At 50.8% G+C, this 24,828-nt stretch overlaps 1 protein-coding gene across 3 annotated transcripts in view; it reads right to left on the bottom strand.

Moving 5' to 3' along the window:
- MAPK8IP1 (mitogen-activated protein kinase 8 interacting protein 1) overlaps window positions 1-24,828 on the bottom strand; it is a 396,070-nt gene that overhangs the window by 226,763 nt on the left and 144,479 nt on the right. For all 3 annotated transcript variants that reach the window (XM_086959641.1, XM_086959645.1, XM_086959642.1), the window contains exon 2: window positions 335-449. In XM_086959641.1, coding sequence (XP_086815767.1) covers window positions 335-449 — 115 coding nt within the window. The remainder of the gene's footprint in view (window positions 1-334; window positions 450-24,828) is intronic.

Genomic DNA, 24,828 nt, shown 5'->3' with positions numbered 1-24,828 from the left:
CCCCAGTGAGTTCAACGACTGCCCCATCTCCTTACCCGGCAGGCGAGACTCTCCTTGAGGGTCAGGCTCAAGCCGCACACCCTCTTTATCCCAATAATGGCCCCTCTGAGTTCAACGACTGACCTATCTCCTTACCCGGCAGGCGAGACTCTCTTTGAGGGTCAGGCTCAAGCCGCACACCCTCTTTATCCAAATAATGCCCCAGTGAGTTCAACGACTGCCCTATCTCCTTACCCGGCAGGCGAGACTCTCCTTGAGGGTCAGACTCAAGCCGCACACCCTCTTTATCCCAATAATGGCCCCCAGTGAGTTCAACGACTGCCCCATTGCTTACCCGGCAGGCGAGACTCTCCTTGCAGGTCAGGCCCAAGCTGCACTCATCTGTGATCTCTGTGATCTCTGAGAAGTCTTCATCCTCAAACTCCTCGAGACTGATGTCATGCGTCAACCTGGAAGAGAAAACCAAAGGTCAGTGCAACCGAAGCAGGTGGGCCTACAAAGTAATGCAAGAGCGCTGACGCAAGAACAGTCCAACATTGAAACAGCGGGGTCTACAGCCCACCCATGGAACAATACTTTAGGAAAGACAGTGGTTCAAGTGGTGGCCACAAAGGGTCCAGAGCAAAAAGTGTGAACCCCAAAAGAGGCACTAGGAATCTCAATTAAACTAGATCATTAATCGTGCTGGGAGCAAAGGAGTAGGGGAACATATTTAGTGTAAAATAGACAGTTTATTTTACAAAAGGTCAGTCGTTTGATTTGGAGCCGCTCCAGTCCAGTCGATTGCTGAGCCGCTGCCAGGAAGGTGCTTGATTCGCGACCTGCGCTCGGATACAAATTCAGACAATGCTTAATTTGTCTTTATTACGCTACACCAAATCAACCGACTGACCTTTTACGGCCCACCACATCAGTGGTATATTCCAACTTCGTCAGTGCAATTAGCTCCTTGGCAACAACGAGATAACACATTGACTAATTACGGTTTTCCACATTAGTGTACTACACCCCTGTACCATAACAGTTCCATTAGTCCCTCAGGCCACACCTAGCCGGCCGGAGGTAGTCCAAGACCACCGAATTCTCAAAGGCTCATTTTATGGCTACAGCCGTCCCACTCAAGAGTCTCCCAGGAACCACGGAAGAGACCGCGCCCGTGACCCTGCCGGGGTCCACTCCCTTTGCCAAATAAGATCTCAGACTGCTCACTATATGTCCTGAAGATGACCTTAAGTTTATAAGATCGAAACGTCATCAACCCTCACAACAGGAACTCCTTCCATTGTTTACATTTACACGGAGGTAAATTTGTCTTGTTTTCAATGCAATGTTATGTCTTTTAAACCACTATCACCTTGTCACATCGCGCCCACTTTTCACTTTTGTGAGCACCTGAATATTACTTAGAGTACTAAGTTTTTACTTGTGTAAGATAAACTATCCATTGCACACGAAATATGTTCCCCTACTTCTGTGCTCTCAGCATGATTAATGATCTAGTTTAATTGAGATTCCTAGTGCCCCTTTTGGGGTTCACACTTTTTGCTCCGGACACTTTGTGGCCACCACTTGCACCACTGTCTTTCCTAAAATATTTGATCACCCCAGGGTCGCATATCGGGGTACCCTTGTTCGCTCATTCCACCCATGGAACTAGGAGGCTCACAAGGGACGCAAGATGGAGCCGTCTGTGTACCAGTAGAGGAGTGGGATGGAGAGGGTGGTTCAGTCTACCATGGGAGCAGGTAAGGCTTCAGGCTCCCCCATGAACATGGGGACTCAGGAGCAATGCTGGGTGGAGACTACTACATAACTGGGGTGTACAGTCAAGAGTGGACGGCGGAAGGGCGTCCATCAATCCATGGAGCAGGGGAGTTACGCTCCACCAGGGACAGGGGGTGGCACAGACTAACTTCAAAGGGGGTATATCCTGCCCAAGGAGATGGAGTGAAGGGGACTACAGGCCAACAGGTGAGCAGTCGAGGATAGGATACAGGCTAACCGTGAGCATGGTGGCCTCAAGCCAAACGCAGGGGTGCGGAAGGAGATGCGGTCCCTATATGGGAGGCGGGTCTGCACTGACCACGAACAGGGAGTGACTATGGATAACATGACAATGGGGAATAACAATAAGCAGAGGCCTCCTGCCCAAGCCAAAGTATTGGGCAACACATTGAGCTTGAAGGAGGGGGAGCTTGAGTCTGTAAACTTCCCACAGTTAAAAGTAGGTCAAAAAACCTATTTACAACAACTGAAAGACATATGCAATAGGTGCAGAATCTATGTCAAAATAACTAAGGTTTTAATTCCTAAAAGAAAAATATTGAACCAATGTGTAAACAAACCCTCTAAAATGTCCCACAAACCCGTAGACATGAAATACTAGAATCAGAGCAAGCATTGGCAATGTCAATATGTCTGGCTTATGACTGAAAGTGCCGTTTGAGTCATTGATGGGTTTAGGTGCTCGCCCATCATACAGACACTCCGTCACTCATCTTTCCACTCAAGCATCCATTCATTTACCCTCTGACACAACTGTAATAAAACACACAAAACTCAACAACATATGCAAGATAAATTAACAAAATACAAGTTAAAAAAAGAAAGAAACCTTACTGCCATCTAAACATGGTGGGCAGACGCCTGCAATAATGAAATGAAGCAGTGGGCGTCCATCATGCAGGGTATTGTCAATAGTCAATTGTTGGTTTTAAAGGTCCAGCATGGCTGCCACATTTACAACCAAAAAGCAGGCCATCTTGAAATGGTAAGACAATGAAAGACTATGAACAGCAGCACTCTATAGGGATCTAAGGCTATAGAGGAAGTGACCACATGAGATGCAGAGCACAGCAGATGAAATGAGCGGCAAGCAAGCGATGACCCGTTAGCACTGATTGGAGAGCTGTAGTATCCTCTTGAGAAACATGTGAGAAGTTGGCCTGGCATATGCTGTCCACTATTCTAGTGGGCACCTTGCACCAGTCCAAACGACCCTTATTGATGATAGGTTTAAGGTCAACCTTATAGAAAGCTATCCTAGTGGTAGCTGTGTAGAGCAGCCTTAACCGATTCCATGCTCATGACGGAGCCGCTCCGTCATGAGCCGCGGTTGCGCTGTGCTCATGATGGAGCGGTTCCGTCATGGCCCTGCCGCCGCGCCTGCGCGGCGCGTTCTATTGAGCGGGCGGGGCCATGACGGAACCGCTCCGTCATGAGCACAGCGCAACCGCGGCTCGTGACGGAGCGGCTCCCCCCTCCCTAGCGCTGCGGCGGAATTGCCGCCGCAGCGAAGGGGTTAAGGCTAAGTCTTCAAAGGAATGTAAATCAGCTTGTTTTCCCACATATAATCTCATGAATGACCCAATGAAAGTTCACCACACAAGGTGTTGGACAGGCCCCAGGCAGGGCTCGCTCCCTCCCCGCATGACGGAGCCTGGACAGCGGCTCTCCAGGTGCTACCCACAGAAGCAACCCGCAACCCGTCCCCTATGGGACGCCTGCCCCCGAACATCTCTGTATCACTGGCCCGGGCCACCGTCAGCACCATTGCCCGGGCCCAGCCGCCATCTTGGACAGTGCACCACGAGGTCGCGTGGCCTCAGCTCGACCCTAACCCTGGGCCTGGCCAGGCCCCGATATCCCGGCACCACCATCCACCCAGGAGGTGAACGGACCAATTGGCAGGTCAATGGGAGAGAGGAGTGTCGATGGCTCTCCGCCGCCAGGTGCCGATCGCCCCCAGTCTCCCCGGGCGCTGGCTCCACCCCCCTGCTGGGTGTCTGGACTCCCTCATCCCGGACCTCCCGACCTCCAAGTGCGAGGGTCCGGACATCAAAGGGCGCCAGACCTATAACTGGGGCAGCTCCAGAGCAGGAAGGCAGTTGTATCCTGGAGTCGAGAGACACTGTGAAGAACTCATCCTTGACGGACTGCTGGCGCTGCCGCAGCCCTGCCTTGTGAACTGTCGTCCTGCCTGCTGGCGCTGCCGCGGCCTTCTGCAACCTTCATCCTCGTCGGGACCTGCTGGCGCCGCCGCGGCCCTTTGCAACCTACGCTCTCGTCGGGACCTGCTGGCGCTGCCGCGGCCCCTTGCAACCACCATCTTCGTCGGGACCTGCTGGCGCTGCCGCGGCCCGTTGCTACCTTCGACCTTCTCGGGACCTTCTGGCGCTGCCGCGGCCCGACCTTCTAGAACGCCGAGCTCGAGGATTGTGAGCTACCCATCATTCCATCTCAACTACCAGATTGGTAACAAGACTGTCCCGCTACCCCCTTTCCCTCCTAGAGACTAGAATTGAGAGGACCCTCGTGTCCTGATCTCCTTGTACCGTCCTACTTTACTTCAGTACTGCTTATAAAGAGCGTTAAACCTTATCTTTGTGTGGTGTCCATCTGTGGGGGGGAAGTTACTTGTCTGTACGATTGCTAGGAGACGGCTCTCCCCGGAAGCCTCTCCCCTTGTCCTCGGCCGACCCTCCAGGTCCCGTCTAACATTGGTGGCCAGCGGCGCGATCCGAACCAACGCGTATTCGTACAGAGAGTAACTCACCCCACGACTAAACCACAATGTCAACCAAAGAGAGCGGATCCACAGAGAAATTCCAGATGGAAAAACTGGAAGATTACAGCCATCGAGAGCTAAAACAATTTTGCATAGAACTAGGCATTGCTACCACCGGTCTGAGCACGAACGAAGACTTCAAACACGCCCTAGAATCTTGAGCAGAAACGGGTGCCGTCAGACCCCGGGACCAAAACGTCGAAGCACCAGAGACAAACACCACTCCGACCGAAGAAAGGAGAGCGGGTCTCTCCTGGGAAGAGATCCAGGAACGAGAAAAAAGCAGACTCCACGAATTAGAGTTGGCACGGCTCAAGTTGGACGGAGAGCTGAAACTAGCGGAACAAAAGATGAACTTGGAACACTTACGGCTCCGAGAAGAGCGGGAAGAAAAGCAAAGACAAAGAGAACTCGAAGAGAAAAAGCTGGCATACGAACACGAGCGCCAACTAGCAGAAATCGAAATGCGAAAACAGAACAAAGAACTAGGGGTGCTCGAGCGACCGCGCACCCCAGGCGCTACGGAACAAAAAGTCCACATCCCCAAAGATGTCGTTCGAGAATACTATCGGAACGACGACATACAACAGTGGTTCAAGGCCTATGAGATCGCCATGACCTCCCACCGGATCGATCAAAGTGACTGGGGAGCTGGTCTATGGGGGAGGTTTGTCATTGAAGGCCGCGATGCCCTGCTACAGCTCCCGGACCATCAGATGACGTCCTATGACCACATGAAGGCCGCCCTCCTCACTCGATATGGGCTCACGCCCGAGATGTACCGCCAGAGGTTCCGCGACTGCACCCGGATCCCGGGTACGACTTGGGTAGAATATGTGAACTATTTCAGCCGAGCCTTCGAGGGATGGATCAAGGGTAGCCGCGTGACCACATACGAGCAACTCTTCAACCTCATTGTGTGGGAGCACCTCTCCAACAACTGCTTTGTCAAGCTCAGGCAGCACCTCCTCGACAGTAAATTGACTGACCCGCGGCAGCTCGCCGCTGAGGCTGACCGATGGGAGAGCACCCGAGTGGCCCGGAGTGGGCCAAACGAGCAGAATCGAACCAACCAAGGTCACCATCGTCCCCGAGGAGGAGGAGGAGGCCAGGGCCGGGGCAGAGATGCCGTCCCGGCCACTCCCGCCAACAACACACCACCCCCGGCTGGTCGGGGAAACCCCCCGATGCGCCCAGGGTTCCGAGCCAACGTTACTTGCCACCGGTGCCAGCGAGTCGGCCACTATGCCAGCGACCCGAATTGCCCCAAGAACCAGACTCCCGGGCCCCGCCAGGTCGCGGCCGCCGCCCTAGGAGAAGAGCAGATCTCCGAAGAGCATGAAGAATACGAGCAGGAGCAGCCCGAGTGGGAACCTGCCGCCATGGTCCTAGCTTGCCTAGGGGGAAAAGACATGATCCCGCGGGTCCCCCTACCCGCCAACACCAGAAAATACAGCCAGTGGGTGAACATAAATGGGCGCAAGGCCGAAGCCCTGCGTGACACAGGGGCCAGTGTGACGGCCGTCCGCTGTCACCTGGTGACCCCAGAACAAATCCTGCCAAACGTTCTTTGCCCCGTCCGATCGGCCGACAATTCTGAGAGCCTGTGTCGGATGGCCTGTGTCCCCTTCGAATGGGGAGGAGTGTCCGGCATGCTAAAAGTGACTGTCCGCGATGATGCCCCCGTGGACTGCCTCCTGGGAAACGATCTTGAGTGTTCCCCGTGGGCGGCCGTTGAAAGAAGAGAACACCTGGGGATGTTGGGCCTCCCGGACTGGGCGTGCGTAACAACCCGGTCCATGGCCGCCCGTGCCATCCCCAGACCCGAAGAACCCGAATGGCCAGCACCTCCTCCCCCGATCACTCCAGAGGAAGACACCGTCCATCCTGACCCCCCAGAACAAACCCAAGAAGAGGCCGCTCAGCCCCAGGACCTTCCAGACCTGGCTCAGTGGCGTCAAGAGGGGGGGCCCACCCAAGAACAATTCCGGCAGGAGCAAAAGACCTGTCCCTCCCTCGAGGGACTCCGACAGCAAGCCCTCGCCCAGAGCGCGGGAGACACCGCAGGGACCCACTGGATCTATTGGGACAATGACCTACTATACAGCGAGCAAAGAATCGCGGAGTTAGGGGCCAGTCGGGTGCTGGTGGTGCCCCTCCGCTTCAGAGACTTCCTTTTGAACTTGGCACATGATGTCCCCCTGGCTGGGCACCTGGGGCAGGACAAAACCTACAACCGCCTGGTAACCCACTTTTACTGGCCAAAGATGAGAAATGACGTCTCCAACCACTGCCGGGCCTGCCCCACCTGCCAGGCCAGCGGAAAGAGCGGCCGAAAACTTAAGGCACCCCTGCAACCATTCCCCGTCGTCACCACCCCGTTCGAAAGGGTGGGAATAGACATTGTGGGGCCCCTAGACCCACGAACAGCACAAGGGCACCGATTCATCCTGGTCCTGGTGGACCACGCCACCCGCTATCCCGAGGCCATTCCCCTTCGAACTGTGACAGCACCAGTGGTAGGCCGAGCCTTGATGGGAATCTTCTCGCGAGTGGGCTTACCCCGGGAGGTCGTCAGCGACCGGGGCACGAACTTTATTTCCAAATATATGAAATCCCTCTGGCAGCAGTGCGGAGTCACCTACCGATTCACAACCCCCTATCACCCGCAAGGAAACGGACTGGTCGAGCGCTTCAATCGCACTCTCAAAGGGATGATCATGGGGCTGGAGGAACCCCTACGCCGCCAGTGGGACGTGCTACTCCCGTGCCTCCTCTTCGCCTACCGAGAAGTCCCCCAGAAGTCCCTCGGTTTCAGCCCCTTCGAACTCCTGTACGGACACCCTGTCCGAGGGCCCCACAGCCTAGTTAAAGAAGAATGGGAAATGGCGCCCCTGAAAACCCCTCCAGACGTCTACAAGTACCTCCTGACCCTCCGCAATCAGACCAGGCGATTCAGGGAGATCGCTAAAGCCAATCTTGAGGCCAGTCAGGAGGACATGAAGAAATGGTACGATCAACATGCCTCCTCCATCGAGTTCAAGCCTGGTCAGCAGGTATGGGTGATGTCCCCCACCGAGCCATGTGCCTTGCAAGGCAAATGGACAGGACCCTTTAAGGTGGTCGAACGCAAGGGCCCTGTCACCTATCTCTTCGACATGGAGTCCCCCCGAAACCCCCCCCGGGTCCTCCACGCCAACAGACTCAAACCACACTTCGTGCGCTCGGAGCTCAGCCTCCTGATGGCTACAGACAGTGGGGCGGAAGAAGACTCCGAGCCCCTCCCTGACCTACTGAGAACCTGTGAGAAAGATGGTTCAGTGGACGGGGTCCGACTCTCCGAGGCCCTGACCCCGGAGCAGCACCAAGACTGTCGGACCCTCCTGCTGCAATTTGCAAACCTGTTTTCCCTCACCCCCGGGGTCACCCCCTGGTGCCTTCACGACGTGGACACCGGGGACAGCCCTCCTATTCGACACCGGGCATACCGAGTACCAGACCGGGTGCGTGCCTGCATCCAAGAAGAGGTCACCAAAATGCTCACCCTCGGAGTCATCGAGCCCTCGGACAGCCCCTGGGCCAGCCCAGTCGTACTGGTCCCCAAAGCGGCTGCCCCGGGCACCACCCCGAGCTCCGGTTCTGCGTCGACTATCGGGGTTTGAACGCTGTCACCCGAACCGACGCTCATCCCATCCCCCGAGCGGATGAACTGGTTGACCGCATGGGGGCTGCCCGCTACCTAAGCATCTTCGACCTGACAGCGGGCTACTGGCAGATCGGTCTCACCCCCAGGGCCCAAGAACGATCCGCTTTCTCCACCCCGGATGGGCACTAAAAGTTCACAGTGATGCAATTCGGTATGAAAAACGCTCCAGCCACTTTTCAAAGACTTGTGAACCAGGTATTGGCGGGCCTCGAAGAATTCAGCGCCGCCTACCTGGACGATATCGCGGTATACAGCCGCCACTGGTCAGACCACCTCTGCCACCTCTGAGACACTCTGTTCATCACCACCCCCTTTTCTAAATCGTTTTTGGCCACTATAGGTGTGGCAGGGTATACTCAGACATGAGTCCCTTTCTCACTGCTCCATCAGGATTCAAGCAAGCCGGGCCGAAGAAGGCTGAAATGCCAGAAACCGGTCCCCGGTAGCTTGTCTCCTTTCTGGTGAAGAATTGGCTTGGTAGTTTAGTCTGCCCTGTTTCCATGATGCACTGGGCCAGGGACAGACTGATTTGCATATAGCCAGGTTCTGAGCTGGGATGGGGCAGTGAGATAAATAACGGTGATGGATCAAGCCCTGATCTTTGGACTGGGTAAGAGTGGTCTGTTTAACTCAGACACTCTGTTCATCACCACCCCCTTTTCTAAATCGTTTTTGGCCACTATAGGTGTGGCAGGGTATACTCAGACATGAGTCCCTTTCTCACTGCTCCATCAGGATTCAAGCAAGCCGGGCCGAAGAAGGCTGAAATGCCAGAAACCGGTCCCCGGTAGCTTGTCTCCTTTCTGGTGAAGAATTGGCTTGGTAGTTTAGTCTGCCCTGTTCCCATGATGCACTGGGCCAGGGACAGACTGATTTGCATATAGCCAGGTTCTGAGCTGGGATGGGGCAGTGAGATAAATAACGGTGATGGATCAAGCCCTGATCTTTGGACTGGGTAAGAGTGGTCTGTTTAACTCAGACACTCTGTTCATCACCACCCCCTTTTCTAAATCGTTTTTGGCCACTATAGGTGTGGCAGGGTATACTCAGACATGAGTCCCTTTCTCACTGCTCCATCAGGATTCAAGCAAGCCGGGCCGAAGAAGGCTGAAATGCCAGAAACCGGTCCCCGGTAGCTTGTCTCCTTTCTGGTGAAGAATTGGCTTGGTAGTTTAGTCTGCCCTGTTCCCATGATGCACTGGGCCAGGGACAGACTGATTTGCATATAGCCAGGTTCTGAGCTGGGATGGGGCAGTGAGATAAATAACGGTGATGGATCAAGCCCTGATCTTTGGACTGGGTAAGAGTGGTCTGTTTAACTCAGACACTCTGTTCATCACCACCCCCTTTTCTAAATCACCTCTGAGAAGTCCTGCAGGCCCTTTAACGAGCCGGCCTCACCATCAAGGCCAGCAAATGCCAAATCGGCCAAGGGTCCGTGACCTACCTCGGACACCAAGTGGGGAGCGGTCTAGTGGCCCCGCTCCAACTCAAGATCGCTGCCATCCAGTCCTGGCAGCCACCCGTCACACAAACCGAGGTACGGGCCTTCTTGGGGCTCACCGGATACTACCGGCGGTTTGTGAAGGACTATGGCAGCATTGTGGGGCCCCTCACGGAACTCACATCCAAGAAACACCAAAAAACAGTCAACTGGACCCCAGACTGTCAAGCGGCCTTCGAGAAGCTGAAGGCCGCCATGTGCACCGCCCCTGTGCTCCAGGCCCCCGACTACAGCCGTGAGTTCATCGTCCAGACTGATGCCTCAGACCATGGCATTGGGGCCGTCCTCTCCCAACTGAACCCCGAGGGAGTCGACCAACCAGTGGCCTTCATCAGCCGACGCCTGCTGGCCTGAGAACAGCGCTGGAGTACCATCGAGCGGGAGGCCTTTGCAGTAGTGTGGGCCCTCAAGAAGCTCCGGCCCTACCTCTTCGGTACCCACTTTCGGGTACAAACAGATCATCGCCCCCTGCAATGGTTAATGCAGATGCGGGGGGAGAATCTAAAACTGTTGCGATGGTCCATCTCCCTGCAGGGGATGGACTTCACTGTGGAGCATCGCCCGGGCCAAGACCACACCAACGCGGATGGCCTGTCACGCTTTTTCCGCCTCGACGAGGAGAGTCCCCAAGAGGATGGGTGACTCTCCCCGCCTTCAGCTGGGGGGGACGCATGTTGGACAGGCCCCAGGCAGGGCTCGCTCCCTCCCCGCATTACGGAGCCCGCACACCGGCTCTCCAGGTGCTACCCACAGAAGCAACCCACAACCCGTCCCCTATGGGACGCCTGCCCCCGAACATCTCTGTATCACTGGCCCGGGCCACCGTCAGCACCATTGCCCGGGCCCAGCCGCCATCTTGGACACTGCACCACGAGGCCGCGTGGCCTCAGCTCGACCCTAACCCTGGGCCTGGCCAGGCCCCGACATCCCGGCACCACCATCCACCCAGGAGGTGAACGGACCACTTGGCAGGTCAATGGGAGAGAGGAGTGTCGATGGCTCTCCCCCGCCAGGTGCTGATCGCCCCCAGCCTCCCCGGGCGCTGGCTCCACCCCCCTGCTGGGTGTCTGGACTCCCTCATCCCGGACCTCCCGACCTCCAAGTGCGAGGGTCCGGATATCAAAGGGCGCCAGACCTATAACTGGGGCAGCTCCAGAGCAGGAAGGCAGTTGTATCCTGGAGTCGAGAGACACTGTGAAGAACTCATCCTTGACGGACTGCTGGCGCTGCCGCAGCCCTGCCTTGTGAACTGTCGTCCTGCCTGCTGGTGCTGCCGCGGCCTTCTGCAACCTTCATCCTCGTCGGGACCTGCTGGCGCCGCCGCGGCCCTTTGCAACCTACGTTCTCGTCGGGACCTGCTGGCGCTGCCGCGGCCCCTTGCAACCACCATCTTCGTCGGGACCTGCTGGCGCTGCCGCGGCCTGTTGCTACCTTCGACCTTCTCGGGACCTGCTGGCGCTGCCGCGGCCCGACCTTCTAGAACGCCGAGCTCGAGGATTGTGAGCTACCCATCATTCCATCTCAACTACCAGATTGGTAACAAGACTGTCCCGTTACCCCCTTTCCCTCCTAGAGACTAGAATCGAGAGGACCCTCGTGTCCTGATCTCCTTGTACCGTCCTACTTTACTTCAGTACTGCTTATAAAGAGCGTTAAACCTTATCTTTGTGTGGTGTCCATCTGTGGGGGGGAAGTTACTTGTCTGTACGATCGCTAGGAGACGGCTCTCCCCGGAAGCCTCTCCCCTTGTCCTCGGCCGACCCTCCAGGTCCCGTCTAACACAAGGTATATATCAAATATATATGTATTTATTCTGAAGACAACCCCTCTAGTCTCTTTATGAGGCTAAAAGTAAAAGTACAATACAAGAACTTTAAATAGCACACAGTAAATAGCACAGTATACTTTTTGCCCTAGGGGCCTCACAAACCATATACGAAAATAGTGGTATAAGAACCACGTGAGGGATAGAAGTCAGGCCTAGAGCCTGTAGAACCACTGGGGCAACCAGGAATTACCCAAGGTAGGGACGCAGGAGACCCACGGGGGACGCGTGCAGTGTCTAAACACAGCCCGAACCACCATTGACTTTCTATCGGAAACAAACAAGTTACAATTTTAAAGATTAAGGACACTTAGAGCTGAACTGCAATGGGACCCTTTTAGACTTAGACACTTCGACAGTCAAGATGCACGGGAGCACAGGGGGACTCTTGTTACCTCACCCAGGGAAGCCAGGTGCACAGGTGTCTTTTGGTGTCGGGTTTCGTCGTCGATTCCAATGGAGAGCTGCGAAGAAGTGCTGCAGGCGATCAGAGGAAAAGTGTCTGGGTGGATCCAAGGGTGGATTTGAGATCTGAAGAAACTGAAAGTAGAGGGGACAGAGTCTGGGTCCCTAGCCAGTGACCAGGAGGGCGACGGGAAGATGCCAGCCGATGTCAGGTGCTTTAAGGTGGAAGAGGTGAAGCTTGCCTCTTCAGCCACGAGGACCAGGAGGCGTCGACAACAACCAGGAGCTGGATTTTAGCTGTCCCACGAAGGATGTCAAGTGCTGCAGCGTCAGAATCTGGATTGGACCCAAAAGCCTCGGCAACAGCAACCCACGCAAGATGACAAGATTGGCTTCGATGCAGACCAGCAAGGCCCGAGGGGCTCACCCTTTGGAGGCGAGTCAGGGCACGTCTGGAGCAACCAGGAAAGCTCAAGAAACAAAGGATTGTCCTTCGTGGAGACCCACTAGCCAACAGACTAGAGATCACGGAGAAGGAAGGACCGGAAATCCAAAGAGCGAGCCCACGGTACATTCGTGGAGTGTAGGCCTCTGAGCTTCGTTGCAAAAGGTGCTCGGGCAGGGGCTTTGAATGCCCAATGCACAACTTCTGGAAACTTCGGGAAGTAGGTGCAGCTGCAAACTCACAGGATGTCCAGGAGGTCCGGTCCCAAGTCTCTCGTATCAGTTACAGTTCTCAGCTCAGCTGGGAACTCGTGTCAGCTTCAGAGATGTCTGGAAGTCTGTGTCCTGTGTCGCAGATTCTTCGGGATCCGGCAGGAGCCTCGAAAATGCAGAGCAGCAAGATGCTTCTTTGGTGCCTGTTTCAACAGGGAGGTCACTCCTTGACCTCAAGGGAGATTCTTCAGTCTTTCAGTTAAAATGAAATGTCGAAGGTCCAAGATTTCTTCTTCAGAGTTTAGTCCAGGGTATCTAAAGTTCTGGGGACTGGGTTCCTATACCTATACCATGTTTAGGGGATGGACTAACTCTAGGGTCCCACCTATGGGAGGACCTGGGAAGGAGGTGGTTACACCCATTCCCCTTTGTCCAGTTTCGCGCCAGAGCTGGGGCTAAGCACCCCAGCAACCGGTTTGAATGCATGGTGCACCTTGTGTGCCCCAGGCAGTGTTTGAAAAGCATTCACTGAATGCAACCCACCCTGCTCCAATACAGTAAAGCCAGTCTGGGGAGGTGCTGGCACCTCCCTGGACAGGAAACCTATTGTCCAGGCCTCCCCTGCCGGAGTTTTGTCCAGCAGCAGGAGGTCAGACTCGTGTCTGTGGAAGCAGCATCCATTTTGTGATGCTGAGGCTCTTTTAAACTTTAATCAGGTATACCAGTGTGCACATGTCTTCTCCCTCTAGAAGGGTGGCATTCTACCCCCGCCGCCAGAACTGGCAGGGGGTAATGTTCCAAAGTGTTTGATACCAAAAACAACATGTTTTGATAAAAACAAACCAAAGTTAGCTTTAACCGCTAGGATTATAATGCACTTAAGAGTATATGGTATGGCTATATCATAGAACAGCTATAAGGAGATATTTCCGAAAGCTGCAGATGGGCTCAGCTCATGCTAGGGCACCCTCTCACACAAAACCAAGCACTCTGCCTTCAGAATTGTCAAGGCCTGCCATAGGAGTGACTTATATGTTAATATATATATATATATATATATACATATATATATATATTACCTACTGGCGTTCGCCAGTAGGTATATATAGTTAGGATTTTTTCCCTATGGGATTTTTGAAAATTCTATGTCTAATAACTTTGGCGTTTGTGGACGGAATCGGCTGAAATTTTCAGGAAAATGGCACATTTTGTTTCTGAGCAGCCCCTGAAAATTTGGTGGGGTTTCGTCAAGGGGGGGCCGAGAAAAAAGGGGGGTCCCAAAACGCGTTTTTCCCATTCATTTTTCCATAGGGCGGTTGGACTCACTTTTAGCTCGAACGGCTGAATGGATTTGCACGAAACTTGGCAAAATTGTAGGGACTGTTAGCCCGATGTGCCTTTGCTAGGTCTCAATATATGTGCTCCAGTAGTTTTTGAGAAATTAACGTTCAAAACAAGATATATATCTGTAACAGCGCTCCGGGCAGCGATCCGGTCCGCTTACTTTTCGCGAAACGGAACTTTGCGCGCAGAAAGCTGATTGGCTCTCCGGTGTCTGTCAACATTCTAAACAGTCCGGAGCGGCCGCCATCTTATCTCTCGGTAGGATCGAGAGAGAAGAAGAGGTGAAAAACGAAGGGGGAATTTATTGAAAGGGGGCAAGGTATACCCCTCTTGACCCCCTAGGAATGTTGTTGGGGTTATTAAAGGGTCCCGTGGGGAAAATAAAAAAAAAAGATTTTTCACGGTAGAAGCGCTTCCCGGGCCGCGAACTGGGCCGCAAACTGGTAGCGAAACGGGAATTCGCCATTTTGTGCTTCGTTAATTAAATTACTAGGTATAAGGGGGTGCGGGAGACGTATCCTAATCCCCTATGTTTCCTGAGGGTGGCTGAGGAGGCTCATATATGTTGATACATCTCTTCCAGCGGCTGTGCGTGAGCTTTTTTTTTTTTTGCTGCGTGACAGTCCGGAGCGGCCGCCATCTTATCTCTCGGTAGGATCGAGAGAGAAGAAGAGGTGAAAAACGAAGGGGGAATTTAATGAAAGGGGGCAAGGTATCCCCCTCTTGACCCCCTAGGAATGTTGTTGGGGTTATTAAAGGGTCCCGTGGGGAAAATAAAAAAAAAAATGGGAAACGGGAATTCGCCATTTTGTGCTTCGTTAATTAAATTACTAGGTATAAGGGGGTGCGGGAGACGTATCCTAATCCCCTATGTTTCATGAGGGTGGCTGAGGAGGCTCATATATGTTGATACATCTCTTCCAGCGGCTGCGCCATCTTGCCTTTTTTCCAATGCCACAATTTTGTCGTGCACGGCAGCCATTTTAGATGCCAGGCTGGTCCCAGGCTATCACCTACCCCTGCGGATGTAGTTTATGGCCCCAGCTGTAGAGAATTCAGACATGCCAATCCTCCCGATTCAGGCGTGAGACTACTGATTTCAGTGCTAGTCTCCCGCCTCCCGATTTCTGCAAGCAAAAACCCGGGGGCATATTACGAACAACTAGCGATAATTTTTGTCTCTAACTTGTTTAGAGACAAAAATTATCGCCGCACATCGGCGACTTTTATCGCAGACAAACCTTGCTATTATCGCAGAAAAGTCAGCGATATTCATGTATTATCGAGCAAATGCTCTTAGCCATGTTATCCACCTCCCATTGGATAACATGGCTAAGAACTGCTCAGGGCAGGTGTTAGATTTTGGAGATATTCGCGCTTAGCGCGAATATCTCCAAAAGTTGGTAATAGGAGATAGCGATGTTAGGGACTGTTTCCAGTCGCTAACATCTTGGCACGCCACTTTGCATGTCATTAGTGATAAGTATCACTGACATGCAAAGCGGGGCCCAAGATGGTCGCTATCTCCTTTTAGCTGTCACTAACTGGTGTTAGCGACAGCTTGGTAATAGGGAGATAATTTTATCTCCACTTTCATGGCTTTTAAAGCCAAAAAAGCGGAGATAAACCCCCTTGATAATATGCCCCACGATTCCTTGGGGGTTTCAGCTGACAGGGCTTGGTATTGTGTTACATGGTAATTTTTCCTGGAAACGTCAGAGGGTCGATGCAGGGGTTCTAGAAGAGGTGATAAACCATTTAAGCCTCATGAACAAGCGCATGGTCTTTTAAAGATTTGTGAAGTACTCGGGGCGGCGGTGTGTGTGTGTGCCCTCTTTCAGGAGTGGGCGGGGGGGCACTGCCAGCAACTTGCCAGGTCAGGTAGTGTTCAACACGTGCATCACCCTTTCTCTGCCTGCTATTGCGCTCCATGCTTCGGAAAGGTAAGAAAAAGAACGTGCATTTGAGTTTGAAATGTCCGATCCTGCAGCAGCACACTTCCAAAGCCCACACATGACAATAACCCGATTCAAGGCCCCATTCACCCGTTTTAAAAAAAATAGATAACACTCCAACAAAGTAAGATTATAAAACTTTATTAACTTTTAACTATAATGAACGGAACAAAAACTGTAAAAACATTTAAACATTTTTCACCCAAAAAGCAACAATGGTCAGAAGCTGTCTTTTGTGCGAATAGTCCCAAGACAGCACAACGTGCAGAGTTCTGGACGGCACCCAGGTGATGTCGCCTGGGTGCCGCACTGGTTTTGGGATCCTACAATGCTGCTCCGAAAATTGGCGTGGGGCGTCCCGGGTGGTGCGGGGGGAGGCCTCGTCAGTAGCGGTCTGTTGTGCGAATAGTCCCAAGGCAGCAGAACGCGCTGAGATGTTGATGGCACCCAGGTGATGTCCAGTTAACTGCCGCACTGGTTTTGGTATCCTACAATGCTGCTCCGAAAATTGGCGTGGGGCGGCCCGGGGGGGGCGTGGGGGAGGCGGCGTGAACGGGCCTCCCCAGGTGGCGGCCATCCAGCTGAGTTGCGCCCGCTCTTGCGGCTACAGCGTCTCGCTCACCATGTTGTTGAGTTGCTCCCACTCTTGCAGTGCAGCGATAGGCGGCTGCAACATGACTCTTAAAATGGCGGACGGCTCTTCGGTTTTGGGCCTGGTCCACTGAAATGGCCCTGGGACACCTTGGAACTCGGACGCTTGCCTGCTAGGGCTTGGGCTCCATTCTCGAAAAGCGTCCCCTCAGCCGTGAAGATTCTACAAAAGTCTTGGGGGCCCCCGACTCCCGCAGGCTTCCGGTGGGGAGCGGCTGCCATGATTGCTCGCGGAATGACCACGACGGAGCGACGAGATGGTGGTGCTCTCATGCTGACGCCAGCTTCAGTCTGAATGATCCAGAAACAAGGTGGGGCTTTCATCGTTTGGGAAAAAAAAATGTTCTAAACCAATGAAAAGTGTTATTTTTAGGTCATATGACCAAGCCTTCCATCTTTAGGAAACCAAAAGTAAAATGAACCAATGAAAAGTTTTATAAACAAGTCACATGACCTGTTATGCGGCATAGGGCTACAAAAAGCGTAGAAAATCCGTTGGCACGTGAGGCGGCGTCAGTAGCGGACCGATGTGCGAATAGGCCGAAGGCAGCACAACGCGTCGAGATCCGGATGGCACCGAGGTGGTGTCCAGCAAATTGCCGCACTGGTGTGGCCATCCTACAATGCTGCGCCGAAAGACGGCGTGTCCAGCTGAGTTGCGGTCACTCTTGCGGTAGAGTGACTCGAACGCGCCGAGATCCGGATGGCACCGAGGTGGTGTCCAGCAAATTGCCGCACTGGTGTGGCCATCCTACAATGCTGCGCCGAAAGACGGCGTGTCCAGCTGAGTTGCGGTCACTGTTGCGGTACAGTGACTCGAACGCGCCGAGATCCGGATGGCACCGAGGTGGTGTCCAGCAAATTGCCGCACTGGTGTGGCCATCCTACAATGCTGCGCCGAAAGACGGCGTGTCCAGCTGAGTTGCGGTCACTCTTGCGGTACAGTGAGTCGAACGCACCGAGATCCGGATGGCCCCGAGGTTGTGTCCAGCAAGTTGCCGCACTGGTGTGGCCATCCTACAATGCTGCGCCGAAAGTCGGCGTGGGGTGCCCCGTTGGCTTATGAGGTGATGTCAGTAGTGGACCGATGTGTGAATAGGTCGGAACCAGCACAAGGCGCCAAGATCCGAATGGCAAGTCCTGGATGTTGAGTGCCTCAGTTGAGAGTTCTGAGAAGTGCTTGTAAGACTGTCTGAAGCTTATTTGCACCTGCTGCAGCTTCACTATTGCCCTGGTGTGGCCAAAGGTCGCACATGACATAGGCGGCCGGCTCCCGAGGTCCGGCGGAACTTTTTTCCTTTTCCTTTCTGCTTCTTTTCCTACAATCCGTTTCATCTGAAGACACGACCAGGTCCCTGAATGTGTGCAGGGGGACGCTATTGATTGAATGAAAATGGCGGCTTGACACAAAGCTGACTCAAGCGTTGCTGTTGATGCTATACAGACAAAAATTGGTTTTCAGTTTGTACATTCTTCAGGATTTTTTTTTCCATCCAAGTCTGATTGAGAGTTTGTAGAAAAATTGCTTCAGATTTTCCACATACTACTCTTCAACATTCTTCCTAAATGTAACAATGTGAAACTCACTAGGAGAACGGCTGTTTCTGTTTCCTTTCAAAATGCTGCCAACAATATTTTCTGAATGGAAGACACCATCTTGTAGCATAAAGGGCCGAAAGGGGTTCTGGTCTGGCCGATGGTTGGTGGAGACATTTTGACTATATCTTGGACCTGCCCGGCCTCGCCCAAAATGGCGCCGGTATAAATGGGACTCGTAACTCCTTGCCCGCAAATGTATATCTAGAAAATGTTATTGTAAGTGGCCCTGTCTTATTTTAATTACAAAATGTACGTCCACCGATTCCGCAACTGTTAGACACCTTTGTTCTTGCAACCTAATGGCCCGCTCGTTACGTTCCTCTACAGTGTAAATGTCTCCTCATCATATACGATTTCAGTTTGCTCCGTGGCCGGCCCACGTGGTTATAGGCCCGTATTTGTATACTGACATTTTCACAATAAAGGTTTTTAAAACAAAACATGGTAGTAGTATTTACATTGGTAAAGTTTTTACTTTTAGTCACTGTTTTCGAATCAGTAAAAGGCAAGTGAAATAAAGCAGTCCAATTACATGACGGATAAAAGGTATAATATGTAGGAACGCAGTAAAGATAAATGGTCAAGGGCAGTTGTGTTTTTCATGTCTGCAACATAAAGTGATCGATAAGAATCTGATAATCAGGCGTATCGGCGACTAAGACAGCAGGCCGAATCTCTTTTACTCAACGGCTCCGTCATGGAAGGAAGAAACGCCCTTTTTCTCGAAAAAGGAATATATTTTACTTGCAAGACAGTTGTAAATTTTCCGGGACAGTACATTAGCCTGGAATATTATAACATATGTTTAAAAAAAAATAATGTTCGAAAACAATAAAAAGCGTAATTTTTAGGTCATATGACCAAGCTTTTCATCATTAAATTAACAAAAGTAAAATGAACCAATGAAAAGTTTTATTAACAAGTCACATGACCTGTTATGCTTACGTTACGCGCTGCGCGCCGCGCCTCGGATCACTTCCGGGTGCGCTAACGCGGCGTGTCATATAACGCATTACGCGACAACGTAGGTCAAGAATATAGTCAAAATGTCTCCACCAACCAGCGTTCGGAACACAACCCCTTTCAGCAGTCCAAAAAGTTCTGTTAAATGACAACAGAGGGGACAGGCAACAAGAACCATCAGTCAAAGAGGGGAGGGCAAGTTCTTCTCTTCCGGGTCATGTTGGGGCGCTACCGGAACTGATCGAATTGGTAGTCTACAGTGTTTCTGGATGTTTCAGACTAAAGCTGGCGTCAGCATGAGAGCACTACCATCTCGTAGCTCCGTCGTGGCCATTCCACGAGCAATCATGGCAGCCGCTCCCCACCAGAAGCCTGCGGGAGTCGGAGGCCCCCAAGACTTTTGTAGAATCTTCACGGCTGAGGGGACGCTTTCGAGAATGGGACCCAAGCCCTATCAGGGAAGCGTCCGAGTTCAAAGGTGTCCCAGGGCCATTTTAGTGGACCAGGCCCAAAACCGAAGAGCCGGCCGCCATTTTGAGAGTCCTGTGGCAGCCGCCTATCGCTGCACCGCAAGAGCGGGAGCAACTCAACTACATGATGAGCGAGACGCTGTAGTCGCAAGAGCGGGCGGTAAACAGCTGAATGGCGGAAGAGGCACAGTGTAGCAAAAGCGGGCGGAATGGGAACTGAAACGGTAAAGGGGCGCCCCACTACAGCGTGTCTTCAGGTCAAACGGATTGTGGGACAAGGTTCAGAATTGAAGAGTCATCAAAAGGCAAAAAGTTCCGCCGGACCCCGGGAGCCGGCCGCCTATGTCGGGGGCGATCTCAGGCTACACCAGTGCTATAAGACTTGGGGAGGGTGTCGGAGCCAAGCGTCTTCTCCGAGTCCATGGCCATCACACCGCCCCTCAGGGGCCTCCGTCTAGCTGTTTAGGAAGGTAACATATCACATTGTTTTCTAATGCAGTCAGGTCCACAAACGACACTCACTTACTTTGAGAATAGTGAAGCTGCAATAGGTGGAAATAAGCTTCAGACAGTGTTACAAGCACTGCTCAGAACTCTTAACTATGGCACCCAACATCCAGAACTTATGCCATTTGAGAATGGCAGTGACATTGAAGCAACTCAGGGACCAAAACCATTAACATACTTTCACGTATGAAAATCTTACTTGGGGAGGGGGCAGGAGCGAAGCGCCCCCTTCCAGTCCGCGCCACCACACCGTATGTTGAAAATCTGAAGCCATCGTTCTACAAAGTCAACCAACCTTGGATTGAAAAATCTAGAAAAATGTACAAACTGTAAACCAGTTTTGGTCTGCATAGCATCAGTAGCAACGCTTGCTATCAGAGTGCATGAGTTTCATGCTCGATCGATTGAGCTAGCCGGATTGGGCAATAAAAAGTATAAAATAGTTATGTAAATAGGTATTTAATAAAATGTTTTACCCTGTTTCTTTGCTGGTGTGTTGTCTATATTTTTAATATTTGCATAGGGTTTGTCGTTATTTTGGGAGGGGTGACGGAGTCGAGCTGTCTTGCAGCCCTCATGGTGTGGAGCTCAGTTCATCTCACTATTTTCGTATTTCTCATGAAGGGTTGTTCCTAATATTTCTATTTTAGCGAGGTCAAAAAGAGATCCAATTAGTGGCCTACTGATTTTGCTCGATTACTTTTATTTTTTTACACGATTTTTCACTATCTGCAAAGACTAAACAGAGTATTGCGACTTTGTGCTTGTTTGTAAATAGAGAATGATCCAAAGAGAACCAATTCTAAAACAGTAAATGCTTGGACAACAATCAATCAAATGGAGAGACAAGCAGGCACGACGGATTACAACGGGGGCAAAGGCCTGCGTTAACTACTCTTCACTATCTGCAAAGAGAGAGTACTACTAAGACAAAAGAGGGGAGGGGGGGTGCAGCGTTCAAAGCACATCAGCGTGCATAAATACGAAAATGTTTTTATCTATCACGTACTTGACATTTTAAAGCTTTTCATATTTGCTATTAAAAAACCAATGAAATTCACAGAAAAAACCATAGGTTATAGTGGATATATAGTTAGGAATTTGCATTTACAAAACCTTGAAAATTCAATGAAAAAACCATTGGTTTTAGGCCATATATAGTTAGGGATTTGCATTTACAAAACCTTATTTTACTCGCATAAAACCATTGAAATTCCATATATAGTTAGATGCGCTAACTATATATCGCGCACCCGCAATCCACTGCTGATGATGTCACATATTACATCATTCATGACATGGTCAGTGACATCACTGATGACATCACTGATGACATCTCAAATGACATCACTGATGACATCTCAAATGACATCACTGATGACATCTCTTTTGACATTACTGATCACATCACTGATGATATAATTCATGTGATAATACAATGAACCTCTTCAGACTCTAATATAACCTTAGATACAATCAGTGTAAACAGACACTCACAGACTGTCACTCATCCATGGAGTTACTCACACACCTAGTCAGTCATGCAAAGAATCATTCACACCTCCATTTTCTCAACTATACAGTTATACAAACTTTACTTATTCAAACATATACTAACACATATTTACTCTCTTATACAATCCCTGATACAAGTTCACAATGATCCATACAGCCACTCACACATTCACTGGCTCTTATGCACAGTTATTTATATATGTCAACTCTCACATGTACTGTGTTTTACATATGTACTTACTTTGACATGTAGCACTGAGATATCCATTCACTCACCAATACACTCATGCAGACAGTCAACCGCCCATACAGCTGTTTCCACATGCACTTTTGAACCCATACATCTAGTGAATCAACTGCTCACACATCTATGCACAGAGTCACACACCTCCCAGCCACCCACACACACACTCAGTCTCCCATACAAATACTTGGGCAACCAATCAATAACCCATATAGTTACTCATATAGCTACTGATCAACACATGCAGCAGTTTACAGAACAACAGACATAATGATGCACAAATTAAGACAGTTTAGTCACTAACCCATGCACTCAGTGAGACACATTAAATCACTCACTCATACAGTCAGTCATGCACCTACTAAATCCTTCATCCAGACTCTTATACATCCACTCATTCTTCAATATGTAAGAACTATTTTAACTTTACAGAAACATACAGTCACTGGGTGTTGTCATCAGTGATGTCATCAGTGATGTCATTTGAGATGTCATCAGTGATGTCATCAGTGATGTCACTGACCATGTCATGAATGATGTAATATGTGACATCATCAGCAGTGGATTGCGGGTGCGCGATATATAGTTAGCGCATCTAACTATATATGGAATTTCAATGGTTTTATGCGAGTAAAATAAGGTTTTGTAAATGCAAATCCCTAACTATATATGGCCTAAAACCAATGGTTTTTTCATTGAATATATATATATATATATATGTATACTATATCTGAGTAAAGGGTGTTTACACCACCATACCCAGGCTGCAAGATGCAGATTTGTGGTGTCATTTTAGAAGGCTGCCCAGGGGTGGCATAATACATTCTTCAGCCCCTGGTAGACCTCTGGTGTACCTATGCCCTGGGTACCTGAGGTACCATATACAGGGACTCACAAGGGTACCCCAGTAACCAATCTGGTATGTACCTAAAGTACATGCAATCCATTTTATAGAGAAAGCAGATGGACTAGGGCCCTGAATAGCAGGGTCCCAGCCCAACTAAGTCGAAAACCAGCAAAACACCAGGCAAAAAGTGGGGGTAACCATATAGTCAGATTCCACCTTCCTACAAAACATTAAAAAGAAAAAGGCCCAGCAAAGAAATGAAAGGGATCTCAAAGCACTGGCAAACCAACTCTGACACTGAAGCACACTCATTATCAAGTAAACGTAATCATGATCAGAAAATGCCCTCATTCACAGTGCAAGAGAGACAATGAGTGGTTGGACTGAACCACTACCCCATGCAGTACACTGCCATGGATGGACACAGAGTGTAATTGACATCTATTTGATATATATATCTATATATTACAAGATCCCGACAGACAACTAGGAAGAGATTCTAACAAGAATTATTCCAGTGCAAGTCTTGTCCCCCCGAGGGTTTGTCAGAGGTGGTACCAAAACAAAAATCCTCCCCATCAAAGGGAATCTATGACATTTCATGTGCCGAATGACTTTAACGTATGCTTTTCAGCATCAATGTTAGGCTTGCTGCCTTTAACCAACTCAGACCCACTGTGTGGATCACAAGCCTTCCCACCAGGCACCCATCAGATGCACTCTAATACAATTATAAATACGTACAAAATACAGGGGGCAAAACAATATAAAATCCCTACCTATAAAGGCTAAAAAAGGATTACTGTAGTGAAAATCTTCTATCCCCATGGCTTGTTCGGGTGGGCCGCCAACACCAAAACTCTTGCCTAGTTTGGTAACCTGCAAGTTTCCATGCTAAATATACCTGCCTATGGGCTTTAGCACCGTGTAATAACAATCAACATTTAACAGCCCATTGCCTTTAACCCCTCCCCTGCTGGTGACGGAACCACTCCGTCATCAGCCGCGGTCGCGCTGTGCTGATGATGGAGCGGTTCCGTCACGGCCCGCTCGTAACGCCTGCGCGGCGCGGATTCTGCGCCTACGCCGAACGTTCCATTGAGCGGGTGGGGCCGTGACGGAACCACTCCGTCATAAGCACAGCGCAACCGCTGCTGGTGACGGAGCGGTTCCGTCACCAGCATGCGCCCGCCGCGCGGCCCCCCCGCCCCCTTAGCACTGCGGCGGAATAGCCGCCGCAGTGAAGGGGTTAACACAAGCTTTTCACAATAAATATGGCCTACTTGCTTTGTCATCATTTTTCATTATAAACAGATCACACCTAAGGAACCTGACATAACGTTTTCCAGGGAACGATAAGGCCTCTAGTCTTTACCACTGACGTCACACTATATACAACCCAGGACGACTGAAGTGCGCCTAAGCGGACACCCAATACATATACTTTTATAATATTACAAATATGCATGAAGTTACAGTTGAGAAGACAATATACACGGCCTCTCAACAGCGCTTAAAAAGAGTCACCAGTGTGAAATTCTACTCCCAGGGTTTGTCCGGATGGGTGACAAGCAGCAAAAGTCTTGCCCACTATGGTAAATAAGTCAGGCCTGCTGCCTTTATAAGAACTTTCCATAATAAAGAAGGAAGACCTGTAACATAACAGTTCTCCGCACATGAAACAAACAGACAGCAGTAATAATACCTCATTGAAGCCTACTGTACAGAGAGGAAGCGCTTCTACAAAGCAACCACCAGGCACAGAGTCACAAAAACTGCAAATCTATACAACATTACAGTTGACAAAAAAAATACTAGTCTTCCTAGTATTCTCAGAGTGCAAATCATCTGTGCCTAAGGTCTGTCAGAGTAATAAACACCAAAACCCCTGAGTACTAAGGTAATCTGTGAGATTCCATGTAACCAAATACCCATCTGTAGGGCTTACTCTAGAATACTAACCATCCACACTTACATGCCTCTTGACTTTAACAAATGCTGTCCACAATAAATATGTCTAGCCTAGTGCATTTATCATAATATTTCAGAATAAACAGATCAGGCCTATA

The sequence above is a fragment of the Lissotriton vulgaris genome, chromosome 2_2, assembly GCF_964263255.1.
Source record: "Lissotriton vulgaris chromosome 2_2, aLisVul1.2, whole genome shotgun sequence".
Classification (NCBI taxonomy): Eukaryota; Metazoa; Chordata; class Amphibia; order Caudata; family Salamandridae; genus Lissotriton; species Lissotriton vulgaris.
The sequence above is the reverse complement of the archived record's forward strand: the minus strand, read 5'-3'. Positions and strand labels throughout refer to the sequence as shown.